The sequence below is a fragment of the Salvelinus sp. IW2-2015 genome, linkage group LG1, assembly GCF_002910315.2.
Source record: "Salvelinus sp. IW2-2015 linkage group LG1, ASM291031v2, whole genome shotgun sequence".
Classification (NCBI taxonomy): domain Eukaryota; kingdom Metazoa; phylum Chordata; class Actinopteri; order Salmoniformes; family Salmonidae; genus Salvelinus; species Salvelinus sp. IW2-2015.
The window spans coordinates 11,208,941-11,223,597 of NC_036838.1; the positions used below are offsets into that span (position 1 = coordinate 11,208,941).

General features: G+C 41.9%; 1 protein-coding gene across 1 annotated transcript in view; it reads left to right on the forward strand.

Annotated features, from left to right (window-relative positions):
• Positions 1-14,657, forward strand: part of LOC111961192 (heterogeneous nuclear ribonucleoprotein L-like) — a 54,052-nt gene that overhangs the window by 18,685 nt on the left and 20,710 nt on the right. Inside the window, exons 2-4 of the mRNA XM_070437422.1 lie at positions 6,871-6,989; positions 9,760-9,997; positions 13,005-13,090. Coding sequence (XP_070293523.1) covers positions 6,871-6,989; positions 9,760-9,997; positions 13,005-13,090 — 443 coding nt within the window. The remainder of the gene's footprint in view (positions 1-6,870; positions 6,990-9,759; positions 9,998-13,004; positions 13,091-14,657) is intronic.

A 14,657-nucleotide genomic window follows, 5' to 3' on the forward strand; every position in this document is an offset into this window, starting at 1 on the left:
TAGTACTTTTGCACATATAACACACTGTGGCTGAGGAAAGGCACTACTCCCAATATAAGTGAACCCCACATCAATGTAGTTCTCATCATATTTGCGCCTCTTCGATGGTCCCTGTCTGTTGTTTGGTGCTTTCCCGGGTAAGGGGGCAGTAGCTCTTCGGCTGCATCAGATGTCAGTGTCCATGCTAGCTGGGCTAGCAACAAAGGTAGAATTACTGATGCTAGCATTGAATGTACTCGTGGAAGCAGAACAACTATAAGGCTACTCAGGCGAGAACAAAACATCACCCAAATGTATAGCCCTGTTTTATTTGGCGTACCCCCGACGGCATTGTGCATACCCCTGGGGTACGCATACCCCAGTTTGGGAAAAGGCGGTGTAGACACACACTCTCTCACATACACAAACATACACACACATAACCTGGCACACATGCATGCTCTCACAAATGCACACTCTTTCTCTCTCTCACACACACACACACACACACACACACCACACACACACACACCACACACACACACACACACACACACACACACACACACACACACACACACACACAACACACACACACACACACACACACACACACAGTATGTTAACCCTGTATCTAGCTACAGTTACACAACACTGTTAAACATGGCTAAGTGTTTGCCCTAAGTTGCTCTTTGAGTGTCTGCAGCATTCTAAACATAACATGTGCGAGTGGAGAAGAGATATCTGATGCTGACACCTGATGTTAAAGTGCACACTTTGCTTAGAAGGCTTCTGGAGAGGTTAGTTGTTTTTTGGGACACGGTTTTGTCAAATTATTCTATATTGAACCCTTTTGAGACCGTTCTATAACATCTAAAAAGGATAACAATCAATAATGTGTGTGTGGATTGTAAAAATGGGTTCTTGAGATGTGCTTTGTGGCAGGCAATGGTTATATCTACACTAGAATGGTTTTTAAAGTGTACTTTAAAGAGCCTTTAGGAGAGTTATCCCAAAAAGGTTGCTCAAAGCAGCGACAAACCAAAGTGTGTGTCTGTGTTTAGTGTTGGCAGATGGTTGTCTCCCAGGTTTTGTACCGCCTCGTGAGATGAGGTAGTATGGCCTCACAAAGCCTTCAGTTCAGCTGCCGGAAACAAGGTCGCTGTCTGCATCGAGCAAAAACTGCAAGCTCTCGTGCTTTTGCTCATGCTAAGGTGTTAGTGGCAAAGCTTAGGAAGGTTGACATTTTGATATTTCGTTGTTGTTTTTACCATTTTGACTGAGGTGATTTTCCGACCGCAACTGCTGATTGTTCAGATAAATGCCAAAAAAAGGACTCCTGAATTAGCGGGTCTCTCAGACGACAGAAGAGTTACTGTTTCAACATCACAGGGAGTAAAGCATGTATCAAAAATAATAATAWTTWAAAAAAAASACTTTCTGAGAATATCGCTCAATAGTATTTGTTAGGGCATTGTTCTGCAGGGTGTAAAGCCAGAGGGACGTGGCTTGCATAGCAGTAGAGGTGGAGTAAGTGGTGCAACAGCCTTTGATGCAGCTATGTTTCAGATCAAACTGCAAAACAGAGCCGGGGAGATGTGTATCCTGTGTGTGTGGCCTGCCAGGCCCTCTGCTGCTGTGTTCGTCTGGATGCTGTTTCACAACAGCAGCAGCATACGCTTGTCACTGAGGTTGAGTCTGAATCAGTGGGAATTGTCATTATCAGCTACCGTGGGAGAGTAGTGTGTGAACAATGTGAACAAATACTATTTAAAAAATACAAGAGTGCGTTAACCTCTTGTGACATTGCATTTTATCTCCTCGGCTGGCTGCACTGGATTGGCTGGATTGGCTGGATTCATGGGATGAATCGTTGCTCCAAGACCCCCTTTCTTGGGGACAGATCTTTTGCCCATGTTTCCTCAGTGCTGGGAAGGGGCAGACTGCAAGTGTCAGTTGGTGAAAATAGCTTTGCACGTGGGACTGACAAAAGAGGCCACGGTCTGTCTAGGTGTGAGAGAGAGAGAGAGAGACAGAGAGAGAGAGAGAGACGAGGGAAAGGAAAGAAAGAAATACAGACAGACCGAGTGAAAGAGAGGAAGGAGGAGGAAGAAATAAAACTAAAGACAGGAAGAAAGTATAGATAGTAAGAAAGAGGGAACAAGGAATGAAAAAAATGGAAGAAGGAAAGGTACAGAGAGATACTTTCAGTTTTGAAGACACCCTTGAAAGTTGGGGTAGTTAAAGTAGTGGTAGGTATGCCTGACTGTGTTCAAGTGCAGGCATCAAAAGAAGACAGATCAGATATTTTCCAAACAGCAACTGCTCGAGAGCCATAAAGCAGCTTTGAAATAGTTTCTATGCTTAATTTTACCCCAGCGAAAAGCACACCAGTTATTCTGTTATTCGTCGTCTGTCTCAACGTGTCATAGAACTGCACAAAAGAAACTTGAGTCTTTCCTTTACCACTGTGACAGGCGACAGTTTTGCATGTTTTTTTTCCCCCTCTCCAATTTCCCGAGCATTAAAAAGATCCCCAGGAAAGGGATATGAATATATCAATGTCTTTACAGGAGCTTGTTGAGCTACATGTTGCTTTCAGAATGAATTGACGTTCTACTTCAGACAGACGCCGTCCCTGGATTGCGGTTGTCATTTCTAGGGCGTATTTGAGTTATTTTCAGGGACGTTTGTCTGCGTCCTGATTCTCCACACTTTTCCAAAAGTGTGCACTCACACACTCCCCGTTATGGATTTTAAAGCTAATGATCGGTGTAAACATTGGCTGTAGGGAGTTTCCATCATTGTTAAATCCATGGAAGAAAGTGTGCAAGTGCATATTCCGGGAGAAGGGTGGTGAATCGGGACACAGCCTATCTATCTCTCTTTCTAGATAGGCCGGGAGGTAAGAATGTGGTCAATTGTAAACAAATCTCATTTTAAGCACAGTGCCTGTCGGCGAGGATTCAATTTGTCTCTGTGTCTGAAGTAGAGCCGTGTGGGGCTCGGCGTTGTCCCAGAGCGCATGGAAGGTTAGACTAGACGGGAGGGATTCGTCGCGACGGACAGCTCCCGTAATGAACCATCCTGGGCTTCTGGAAGAGCTAGCTTCGAACAAAGAAGAGGGAAAGTAATTGGTTGCCTCAGAAGTGCTGTGGCCCTTGTCGATACGGTTTCTCAAAGCCGGTCTATGGTGGAAACAAGGCAGACCAAGTCGTCTTAAGAATCCAGCGTCAGACAGTCTGATTACAATTACTGTTAGCTTATTTTCTTATGTATTGTAGCTCCAGTTTCATCAGGGTGACTTGTTTCGTTTCTTAATTCCGACAATTTGCATCCATTTGGAAGATTATAAGAATGGATGCTGTAACCTGTTCACTGCAGCTGCTGCTATTTTGGTTCATTGGGATTCTGAAAAAATCTCATTACTTAAAATCGGGCTGAGGTCATTCATTCATCGTGAAGTGGTTTTAGAGTAATTTCATATTGGTCTTCCCAATTTTACTCCTCTTGTTTCATAGCCGGCTTTTAGTGGATAATTATTTGAATTTGTTTTTTTTGTGTGCTGTTCATCATTGTTTGTAATCTGTTTTCCAATTTAATTGGAGACTAAGAAAAGCTTTTTGAATGTACAGCGTTCAATTCGCAGATGAATTGTGTAATTTTTAGGTATTGGTTTTTGGTGCTGTTGCCAGACTTGCATTTTCATGGTTGGTCTGTGAAGCATATAAGCAATATTGGCAATGACTCAGAACAGTTTTCTTTTATATTTCAACATACATATTTGAATGCCTGAATAGCCAGTCCAACATGAATGTATCAGTGAGTATTCAGTATTCCTCTACTTTCAATTCCCCTTGTATTATCGTACGTAAGCGTTCATGAATTTTCAAACAGAGCTCACAAAGATGTTGTGCAACGGTTTACAAAGTGATTCTCCTGCTCTGCGAGTTGCTACTTRAGAAGTCCTTCCCCTAGAGGTTTTCATCATTAGCATATTTCCCTCACTTTGAGAAAAGTGTGAAGGGCGTGTGAGTTGTGAAGCCACTGTAAAACAGGTGTGAAGAACTACGGATTAACAGCCTGTGCTGAGATTTAACAACATCCAGCTGCAAGACAAGGACCCACAGTCCGAACGCTTTCAGTAGAGTTGGGTTTAAATTATGTTACATTTAAGTTGTGTGACAGACCAGGATATACAGTGCATTCGGAAATATGCAGAACCCTCTCGTCCTTCCTCTTATGCGTATATTTCTTACCTTTTCTCTCTTTCACCTCTGCCAGACAACGAACCCTCTGAAAATCAGTAGTTCTACTGAGATTTACATAAGTGTTCAGACCCTTTACTCAGTACTTTGTTGAAGCACCTGTGGCAGCGATTACAGCCTCAAGTATATTGGGGTATGACAATACCCGCTTGGCACACCTGTATTTGGGGAGTTTATCCCATTCTTCTATGCAGATCCTCTCAAGGCCTGTCAGGTTGGATGCGGAGCATCACTGCACAGTTATTTTRCGGTCTCTCCAGAGATGTTCGGTCGGGTTCAAGTCCGGGCTCTGTCTGGGCCCCTCAAGGACATTCAGAGACTTCTCCTGAAGTCACTCCTGCATTGTCTTGGCTGTGTGCTTAGGGTCGTTGTCCTGTTGGAAGGTGAACCTTCGCCCAGTCTGAGGTCCTGAGTGCTCTGGAGCAGGTTTTCAACAAGGATCTCTCTGTATTTTGCTCCGTTCATCTTTCCCTCATTCCTGACTAGTCTCCCAGTCCCTGCCACTGAAAAACATCCCCACAGCATGATGCTGCCACCACTATGCTTTACCGTAGGGATGGTGCCAGGTTTCCTCCAGACGTGACACTTGGCATTCAGGCCAAAGATTTCAATCTTGGTTTTATCAGACCAYAGAATTTTGTTCTTTAGGTGCTTTTAGGAAAACTCCAAGCGGGCTGTCATGTGCCTTTTACTAAGGAGTGGCRTCCGTCTGTCCACTCTACCATAAAACCTGGGTGGTGCTGCAGAGATGGTTGTCCTTCTGGAAYGTTCTCCCATCTCCACAGAAGAACTCAGGAACTCTGGACCAATCAGGTTATTGGTCACCTCCCTGACCAAGGCCCTTCTCGCCGATTGCTCAGTTTGGCTGGGCGGCCAGCTCTAGGAAGAACATTGGTGATTCCAAACTTCTTCCATCTAAGATTGATGGAGGCAACTGTGTTCTTGGGGACCTTCAATGCTGCAGAAATGTTTTGGTACCCTTCCCCAGATCTGTGCCTCAACACTAGTCATAGACTGTTCTCTCTACTACCACATGGCAAGCGGTACCAAAGCGCCAAGTCTAGGTCCAAGACAAGAGGCTTCTAAACAGCTTCTACCCCCAAGCCAAAAGACTCCTGAACGTCTAGTCAAATGGCTAACCAGACTATTTGCATTGCTCCCCCTCAAATAACAAAATGTTATTTGATTTATATAGACAGGTGTGTGCCTTTCCAAATCATGTCCAATCAATTGAATTTACCACAGGTAGATTCCAATCAAGTTGTAGAAACATCTCAAGCATGATCAATGGAAACAGGATGCACCTGAGCTCAATTATTTATTTATTTCACCTTTATTTAACCAGGTACGCTAGTTGAGAACAAGTTCTCATTTACAACTGCGACCTGGCCAAGATAAAGCAAAGCAGTGCGACAGAAACAACAACACAGAGTTACATGGAATAAACAAGCGTACAGTCAATAACACAATAGAAAAAAAAGAAAGTCTATATACAGTGTGTGCAAATGGCATGAGGAGGTATGGCAATAAATAGGCCATAGTAGAAAAGTAATTACAATTTAGCAGATTAACACTGGAGGGATAGATGAGCAGATGAGGATGAGCAGATGATGGTGTGTAAGTAGTGATATTGGTGTGCAAAAGAGCAGCAAAGTAAATAAAAACAATATGGGGATGAGGTAGGTAGATTGGGTGGGCTATTTACAGWTGTACTATGTACAGCTGCAGCGATCGGTTAGCTGCTCAGATAGCTGATGTTTAAAGTTAGTGAGYGAAATGTAAGTCTCCAGCTTCAGCGATTTTTGCAATTCAATTTCGAGTCTCATAGCAAAGGGTCTGAGTACTTATGTAAACAAGGTATTTCTGTTTTTTATTTGTAGTAAATTTGCTAACATTTCTAAAAACATGTTTTCCATTTGTCATTATGGGGTATTGTGTGTAAAATCAAATKKAWTTTATTTGTCACGTGCGCCGAATASAACAGGTAGACCTTACAGTGAAATGCTTACTTACACTGTAAGGTGTTGTATTCYGCACACGTGACAAATAAACTTTGATTTGATTTGATTTTACACACAATACCCCATAATGARKAATCGAAAACAGGTTTTTAGAAATGTGTAGATTGATGAGGGCATTTTTTTATTTAATCCATTTTGAARAAGGCTGTAACGTAACCAAATGTGGAAAAAGTCAAGGGGTCTGAATACTTTCCAAATGCGCTGTATTTGCCTGCTGGTCTGTAGGTGGCCCTCGTGTCAAGGAATCTGAAGAGGCTTAATTTCCTTAGGCCTCAATAATGAGTTAAATTTTTTAAAATTATGATTGAAGTCATTCAAACCAAACCAACATTGCTACAAAACAGAAAAAAATGTACTATAAACATGCAGAAACCAGTGTTAAGGCATTGACAAGGGAACATTCTGCAATTTCGCTCCTTGTGCACTCCAACAGCACGTCAAAGGTGCTCAGTGCTGACGAGGACTTTGGCGTTTGGTTACATTTCCGTTATGTTAAACCTTCTTTGCTGTGAAAGCGGCCTTCGTATGTACCTTGTGGTATACCTCATTTGACCTTTGACCTTTGAACCCCATTTYACCGGTGTCCCCCCTCTCTCCTCCAGGACAATGGGGAGGATGCCCACAGGATCGCCCCCTCTCCGGTGGTCCACGTGCGGGGGCTCTGTGAGTCAGTGGTGGAAGGGGACCTGGTTGAGGCCCTGGAGAAGTTTGGCAACATCTGGTAGGTGATATTTCTTGTTGTCTGTTCTGCTTTGAGGGACATGCGGCAATCTTTTGCCTCATTTCCATTACATGGATGCCTGTGCATATGATTATTTTAAATGTACTATAGAACTGCAGTGCATTACAAAACTGTATTCATAGTTCAGAGTGGCACTTACTGTAACTGAGTTTTCACTTACCAACTATTATATTACTAAAATCAAATCAAATGTTATTGGTCACATACACATGGTTAGGGGAGGTTATTSCGAGTGTAGCAAAATACTTGTGACTATACATTTTAGTTAGTATTCTAATACTATTATGCCTCTGAGCAGCTCACTGATTGAATGCATCAACAGAATGTATTGAGATGCATATTTTTTCCGTGTGCAGTTTGGTTGTTTTTCTCCAACAAAGCCAGTGGGATTGGACTCTTTGTCCTGTTAGAATACAACTCCCTTTTTCTTGATTTCTTTTCATCTCCCATTATCCATTTCTTGGGGAATCCATTTTTAATCCATTTAAATGCAATAACAATCTCCCAGTTATCATATTTCTCGTAGAACAAGGGACATTAAGGGCTTGGAAAACATTAACGTGTGCCATTTAGGACCTGTATTTTTAGCTCATGTCTGTCCTCTAAATTGCCTGCTTTTAACATCAGACCACACATGTTTACTCAAGAGTATAGCTGCTCAGGGGACAAACATATGATACTCTTATTGCATGGACTGCCTGAGGAAGCCTCATTTGGGGCACTCACACAACGGTGAATTTGGGTGAAATTTGGAAAAAGACAATGACCCCGTAGACACACTTAAGTTGCACAACTGATATACAACGCATTCGACGCTACGGTTGTGACACAAGGAAGAGTTTGTCTGCACAAAAGTATTGATACACACGTTTTGCGGAGACACCACACAATGGTTGTGTAGACTTTTTTATGCAGACAAACTCTCCATTGTATCACAAACATAGCAGTTGTATCACAACCATTGTGTCAAATGCGTTGTACATCAGTTTTACAACCTTAGTGTGTACGGGGCCAATATGCCTGTGATTATTGTAAATATCTCTCTGCCTCCATCCATCCCAGTGTCACTTGATATTTCCGTAACTCGGGGGGTCACCGCTTTGAGGATATTACGGGATGTGGATTTGATTGGACTTGAAGGACTTGACTTGCACACTGGTGGAGTAGGTTTCCCGGTGCTGTAGTCGGAATTGAGATCAGGCGAGGGTATTTTTAGGTCGGTGCAATATCGATATACTGTAGACCCCTCCGAGTATGCCTTAGGCAGACATATTGTGACACGGTGAACGGGAGCTGTCAGCTCCACTCAAACCGTAGCCTCAAAGACAGCATTCCGAATAAGAATGATGGGAAGGCTTTATTGTGCAATGTTATTTATGGGGGTGGAGTGTGCTCTGTCTGCAATTTAAGTAGTGCATTCTCTGGTACAGAAACAAGAAGGTATATATTTTTGGGCCTGCGGGTATAATGCATTATCATGCAGTTATAATGCAGGGATGACCACCTTATAATGTCTTAAAATCACAATCATCCAATACCAGCCATTCTTAGTATATATTGTAAGATACTAGCTAGATGAATAGTTGTTGACTGTAAAATAAAGCATAACCAGGGAGACATTTTATTTTAACTTATGTTGAACTCTTTCTATTTCAACAAAAATAGAATGCACGGTGAACAACAGCACCTCGGGAGAGGCGAGAACTTAAAAAGAGTTTGGTTTCTATCTGGGGTCTCTTCACAAATGRTGAGTTACAAAGCAATAACCTCAGTGTGTTTTGGGGTTCTGTTAGACGAGAGAAATTCTCACACGGGCATCTACTTTTGTTTTACCATCCCTGCATGGAGTCTGTATAAGAAACACATTGAGATGTCTAACTAGGGAACTGGGGGAGCTAAAATTGAATATGGGCCACTGAGTGGAACACTGGCTCGGTCTTCAGTGTGTGGGGACGCTTACTGTGTATGAATGCTGTCTCTGTTTCCTGTGGCAGGATGTAGGTGATTCCCGAATGCCGATTCTGATCGATATGATTGTTGCCAAAGGAGAGCTGTGTAAAGCGATGTATATTAGCCGTAGGGCTTGTTGCTTAATAATTCTAAAGTTGAGGATGATAGTATGGTTATGGATTGTACATCAATGGATGAAGATGTCTTCCTTCTAGGGAGTTTTTTCCTTGTTGTAAAATGAACTATAATTTTCTTTGGATTGTTTGAGAAGTAAGAACATGGATTGTTGTTTGACAATCATCAAATGGCTGTAACATGATTGATACAAGGTTTGTTGATTGATTTATTGATTGATGGAATTTATTAGATCATTAAAAGTAGCTGGCTGCTCCAGCCAGATACAACATTACATACATAAAACATTATTGAGGATAAAAACACAGTAAAGCCCTAAGGTTTATTTCCATTCTGGTCCTCTTTGGCAGCAAGATGGCAGGTACTGTAGATTCCAGGTAGTTTCCATTATCACTGTTTTCAACAGATATTGCAGTCAGATTTTTTTGTCGAGTGTTGCACAGCATCCGATAAAAAGGGAAAACTTTTCTCCGTCGTGAGACAAAATGACAAACCCGCACGACAATCGTGTGCCGTATTCCATAGATGAAATCTCAGAACCCATAACCACATTCATGCTAGGTAGCTATCAACATTTTCTAAATTTCGTCGGTCACCAGAGATCAGCCTCGATGTTGCGGTGGGTTACTAATTGTGTCTTTGTCATGTGGTCTTCCTTTGACAGCTACGTCATGATGATGCCGTTCAAGCGTCAGGCGCTGGTGGAGTTTGAAGCCATGGAGAGCGCCGACCAGTGCGTGACATGCGGCGCCAACGAAGCGGTCCACATTGCCGGCCAGCAGGCCTTCTTCAACTACTCCACCAGCAAGAGGATCACGCGGCCAACTAACGCCGATGACCCCAACAGTGGCAACAAGGTCCTGCTCCTCTCCATTCAGAACCCCCTCTATCCCATCACCACTGTAAGTTCATGAACTTCATGCCAGTTCAGTGCAATGGTTCAGTTTACAATGTTGACAATAGTTTAGTTCACTGTGGTTTAGTTGAGGACGGTTTGGTTTACAATGGTTTTAGCTTTCAATAGTTTAAATTACGGTAGTCAACCCACTGGGCACAAGCTGGTTAAATCAACGTTGTTTCAACGTTATTTGTCAACATATTGTGATGTGGAATCTACGTGGAAAATACATTGGATTTGAAAAAAGTAATCAACTGTCATCAACTGTTGTTTTGAGGGGTATCATTTCAACCACAGGATTATGTCATCGTGGTGACCAAATTTCAACATAGACAAACCTTGTATAAAATATGTTGAATTTGTACAAATTTTAACAACGTCATATTTTCAACGTAATATCCACTATAAGATAAAAACAATAGGCTGGGCAGCACCTCTTACTGGATAGTCGATCTATCTACAGCTATTCCTTCGGTCTCCCATCCAGGGTTTTAACCAAGCCCTGCTTAGCATTGATATTTGTCACCGACTATTAACCATAATATAATAATATATATGCCATTTAGCAGATTCTTTCATCCAAATCGACTTACAGTAATGCATGCATACATTTGACTTGTGTGTGGRCCTGTGCATGGTCCAGGGAATCAAACCCACAATCCTGGCTTTTCAAGCGCCATGCACTACCAACTGAGCCATACAGGACAACTTCGTTGGCGCCGCATGTCACACACTGGTCGACACTCTCCGGGGCTTTAAACTCCAGCAGCGCCTGGTGCTTGAACGGCATCATCATGATGTAGCTGTCAAAGGAAGACCAAATGACAAAGACACAATTAGTAACCCACCGCAACATTGAGGTTGATCTCTAGTGACAGAACGAATTTAGAAAATCTAGATCGCTAACTAGCATGGAGTGCGGTCATGGGTTCAGAGATTACATCTATAGAATACGGCACGCGATTGTCGTGCAAGTTTAGAGATTCTTTCTTTGCCAATGTGCTATCGTGAGAATGATTGTTGAGAAATGTCACCGTTGCTATGAAAGTCATTCCAAAGGGTTAGGTTCACAGAGCAAATGAAATGTAACCATACTTTATCGATCATTCTGTGTATCATCAATACACAGATGATCGATCGATTTAGGCCTATGTAGCATTTGGGAAGTAATCAACAGCCGTTGTTTAAATTCAGCCCAGGATTCAACAGAAAATAGCCAATGCATGTAGGCCTAGGGTTTCAAGCGTTGGTTGATTTTGAAATGGAATCTACAAGTTAATATGAAATATGTGGATTCACGTCTCCATCTCAACCAAAAATAAAAGTTGAAGAATAGGATTAAATCAAATAAAACTTGATTTGAAGTGAATATAAAGTTTGATTTGATTTAGTCCTATTTTTTAACATATATTGTTTGGTTGAAATGGAGACGGGAATCCAACATATCAATTATTCATTTGTTTACAAACTGGAATTGAAGCCAAACTCAGTGGTATAGATAGTGCTATCCAAGCATAAGATGCATCTCCTTCAAATGTTGATATTTGGTAGTGTTGACAACCAAACACAATTCAATATCACTTTTGCAATATGTTAAATAGCCTATTAACTTGTCAACAAGTTAACAAATTATATGTTCGATTCACGTCTCCATCGCAACCAAAAATACAAGTTAAAGACTAGAATTAAGCCAATGGCCCAGATGGAACTATCCAAGCAGTAGATACATGTCCTTTAATAAATGTTGATATTTGATTGCATTGTCAACCAAACACAATTCAATATTACCTTTGTAAGACAGTAAATAGCATAATGGTAAGGCTATCTTACAAACTAATATAACAGTATTTGTTCAACCTGAACATGAGGAACACATCCAAGACTACATTTTGAGTTTACTATAACTATAAATGTATTCTTATAGAAAGCGTTCAGGGTCGCAGGTCTGTAGAAATCTTTGCAATTGCAATAATAATCTGTACAAAAAAATCAAAACCCCATTTATCCACCATGTTCTTTAATGTAGTCCCAGGTAACTGCAATCTAGGTCATGTGGTTGTGCTATTAGATCAAGCACAGTGATAACACATTAAGTTGTTGTATCTAGGTGAACTAAATATCTGACATTCCCATTTGAACTTTGTTGTGCTTTTAAATGGTTGAAAGCGCAGTGATAACACATTTAGGTGAAAACAAAAACAAAAATCAGACGTTGATTTTACGTTGGAATTTGGTTGGGCTTTTAGATGGTTGAAAGCATAGTGATAACACATTGGGAATTCAACCAACTTTTGGCTGTCTTTTTGAGTGTGTGTAAATAGGTTGGAACCACATTGATCAACGTATCTACCAAATATTACCAAATTCTCCACGTTGAAATGACGTTGTGTGCCCAGTGGGAAGCTTGCAAGGATTTTGTTCACAATGGTTTAGTTTACAATGGTTTCATTTCAAATAGTTTAGTTCACAATGGTATGGCTTACGATAGTTCATTCAGAATGTTTTAATTCATGATAGGTTTGCTTATGATGGTTTAGCTTACAGTATTTTAGCTTATGATGGTTTAGTTCACGATGCAATGGTTAAGTTTGTGATAATTCAGCAATGGTTTTGGTCAGAATAGTTAACAATGTTTAAGTTCAGAATGGTTTTACTTTACAATGGTGTTGCTTACGATGATTTAGTTTACAGCGATTTAGCTTGGGTTTCCCGAAAGCCTTGTAGCTAATGTGGCATGTTATTTATCTCGACAACCCAGCTTCTCAGCCACAAGAGAGTAACGGAAAGTCTAAAATGTATGTTTAACTGACAGCCAATCTTCTATCCATGAACAAATATAATCAAAATAATCCAGATTAAATACTTTTCGACGTGCGGTGTTGGTCTGGGTCATCTAGAAAAATACCACATGAACTACTAAGCTTTCAGGAAACTCACCCCTGAATTGTGACTTATTATTGTGTTCATTACGGCATTAGTCAGAACCCTGTCGTTGCTCTTCTGTCTTCTAGGATGTTCTGTACACAGTCTGCAATCCCATAGGCAACGTGCTGCGCATTGTCATCTTCAAACGCAATGGAATCCAGGCCATGGTGGAATATCCTTTCTGGAGTCAAGCTGGGCTACTGCGGGCGTGTGTGTCCGTGCATGCACGGGTGGGTTTGTGCCCAAGGATGCGCGTAGAGTGGATGCATGTGCATGTGTATTGATTCAAGAGTATGTCTGTATGAGTGATTTTGCGTAAGTGTCTGTGTATGTCTCCCTGTGGGTTTGTACGAGTATGCACACCTGCATCAGTATGTCATTTTGGAGTGGGGAAACAAGCTGTCAGTCAGTGCTGGCCCCACACAGAAACACACACACACACACACACACCCAACACACACACACACACACACACACACACACACACACACACACACCACACACACACACACACACACACACACACACACACACACACACACACACACACACACACACACACACACGCACACACAAACACACGCAACGGACTCAGGCTGTAAAAAGGCTCAGAGTAGAGGAGCAGAACCCACTCCACTCGACCGGGTCCTCGAGAGCACTGAATCAGCACGAGCAGCATTCCAGCGGACGAGATGGGCCTTCATCAAATATGGATGCCGGTCTCTCGGCATCACACACACACACTCCTGGCACACACACATCTCGCATGAATAAACACCTGACAGCATCAGCGCTCGCCTGTATGTCGGAAGCAGTGTGTCTGTGTCTATTATGGTTTGCACACCTCCAGTATGTGTAGTGGGTTAGAGGCCATATTTCAACACACATTTCATTATGCAAGCCTTATATCAACCTTATAACAACTTATGTCATATTTAGCATGTTGTAGGCCAGTCAGTACATATAGTTCTGGAGTGTGAACTACATTTGTGTTCAGTTTTGGGGAGTACTTTTGGGAAGTACTTTTAACTGATATACTGAAGTACTGATATACCTAGTTCATAGTAGACTGTTAGCTTGTAAACTCTCCTTCCAGACTCACATTAAGCATCTCCAATCCAAAATTAAAGAATCTAGAATCTGCTTACTATTTCTCAACAAAGCCTCCTTCACTCATGCCGCCAAACATACCCTCGTAAAACTGACTATCCTACCGATCCTTGACTTTGGCGATGTCATTTACAAAATAGCCCCCAACACTCTACTCAGCAAACTGGATGTAGTCTATCACAGTGCCATCCGTTTTACCAAACCCACTGGATCCAGGTCATCTATAAGCCTTTGCTAGGTAAAGCCCCGCCTTATCTCAGCTCACTGGTCACCATAGCAACACCCACCCATAGCACGCGCTCCAGCAGGTATATTGCACTGGTCATCCCCAAAGCCAACACTTCCTTTGGCCGCCTTTCCTTCCAGTTCTCTGCTGCCATTGACTGGAATGAATTGCAAAAATCTCGGAAGCTGGAGTCTTATATCTCACACTCTAACTTTAAGCATCAGCTGTCAGAACAGCTTACCGATCACTGTATTTGTACACAGCCCYTCTGTAAATAGCACACCCGACTACCTCATCAAATCAAATGTATTTATATAGCCCTTCTTACATCAGCTGATATCTCAAAGTGCTGTACAGAAACCCAACCTAAAACCCCAAACAGCAAGCAATGCAGGTGTAGAAG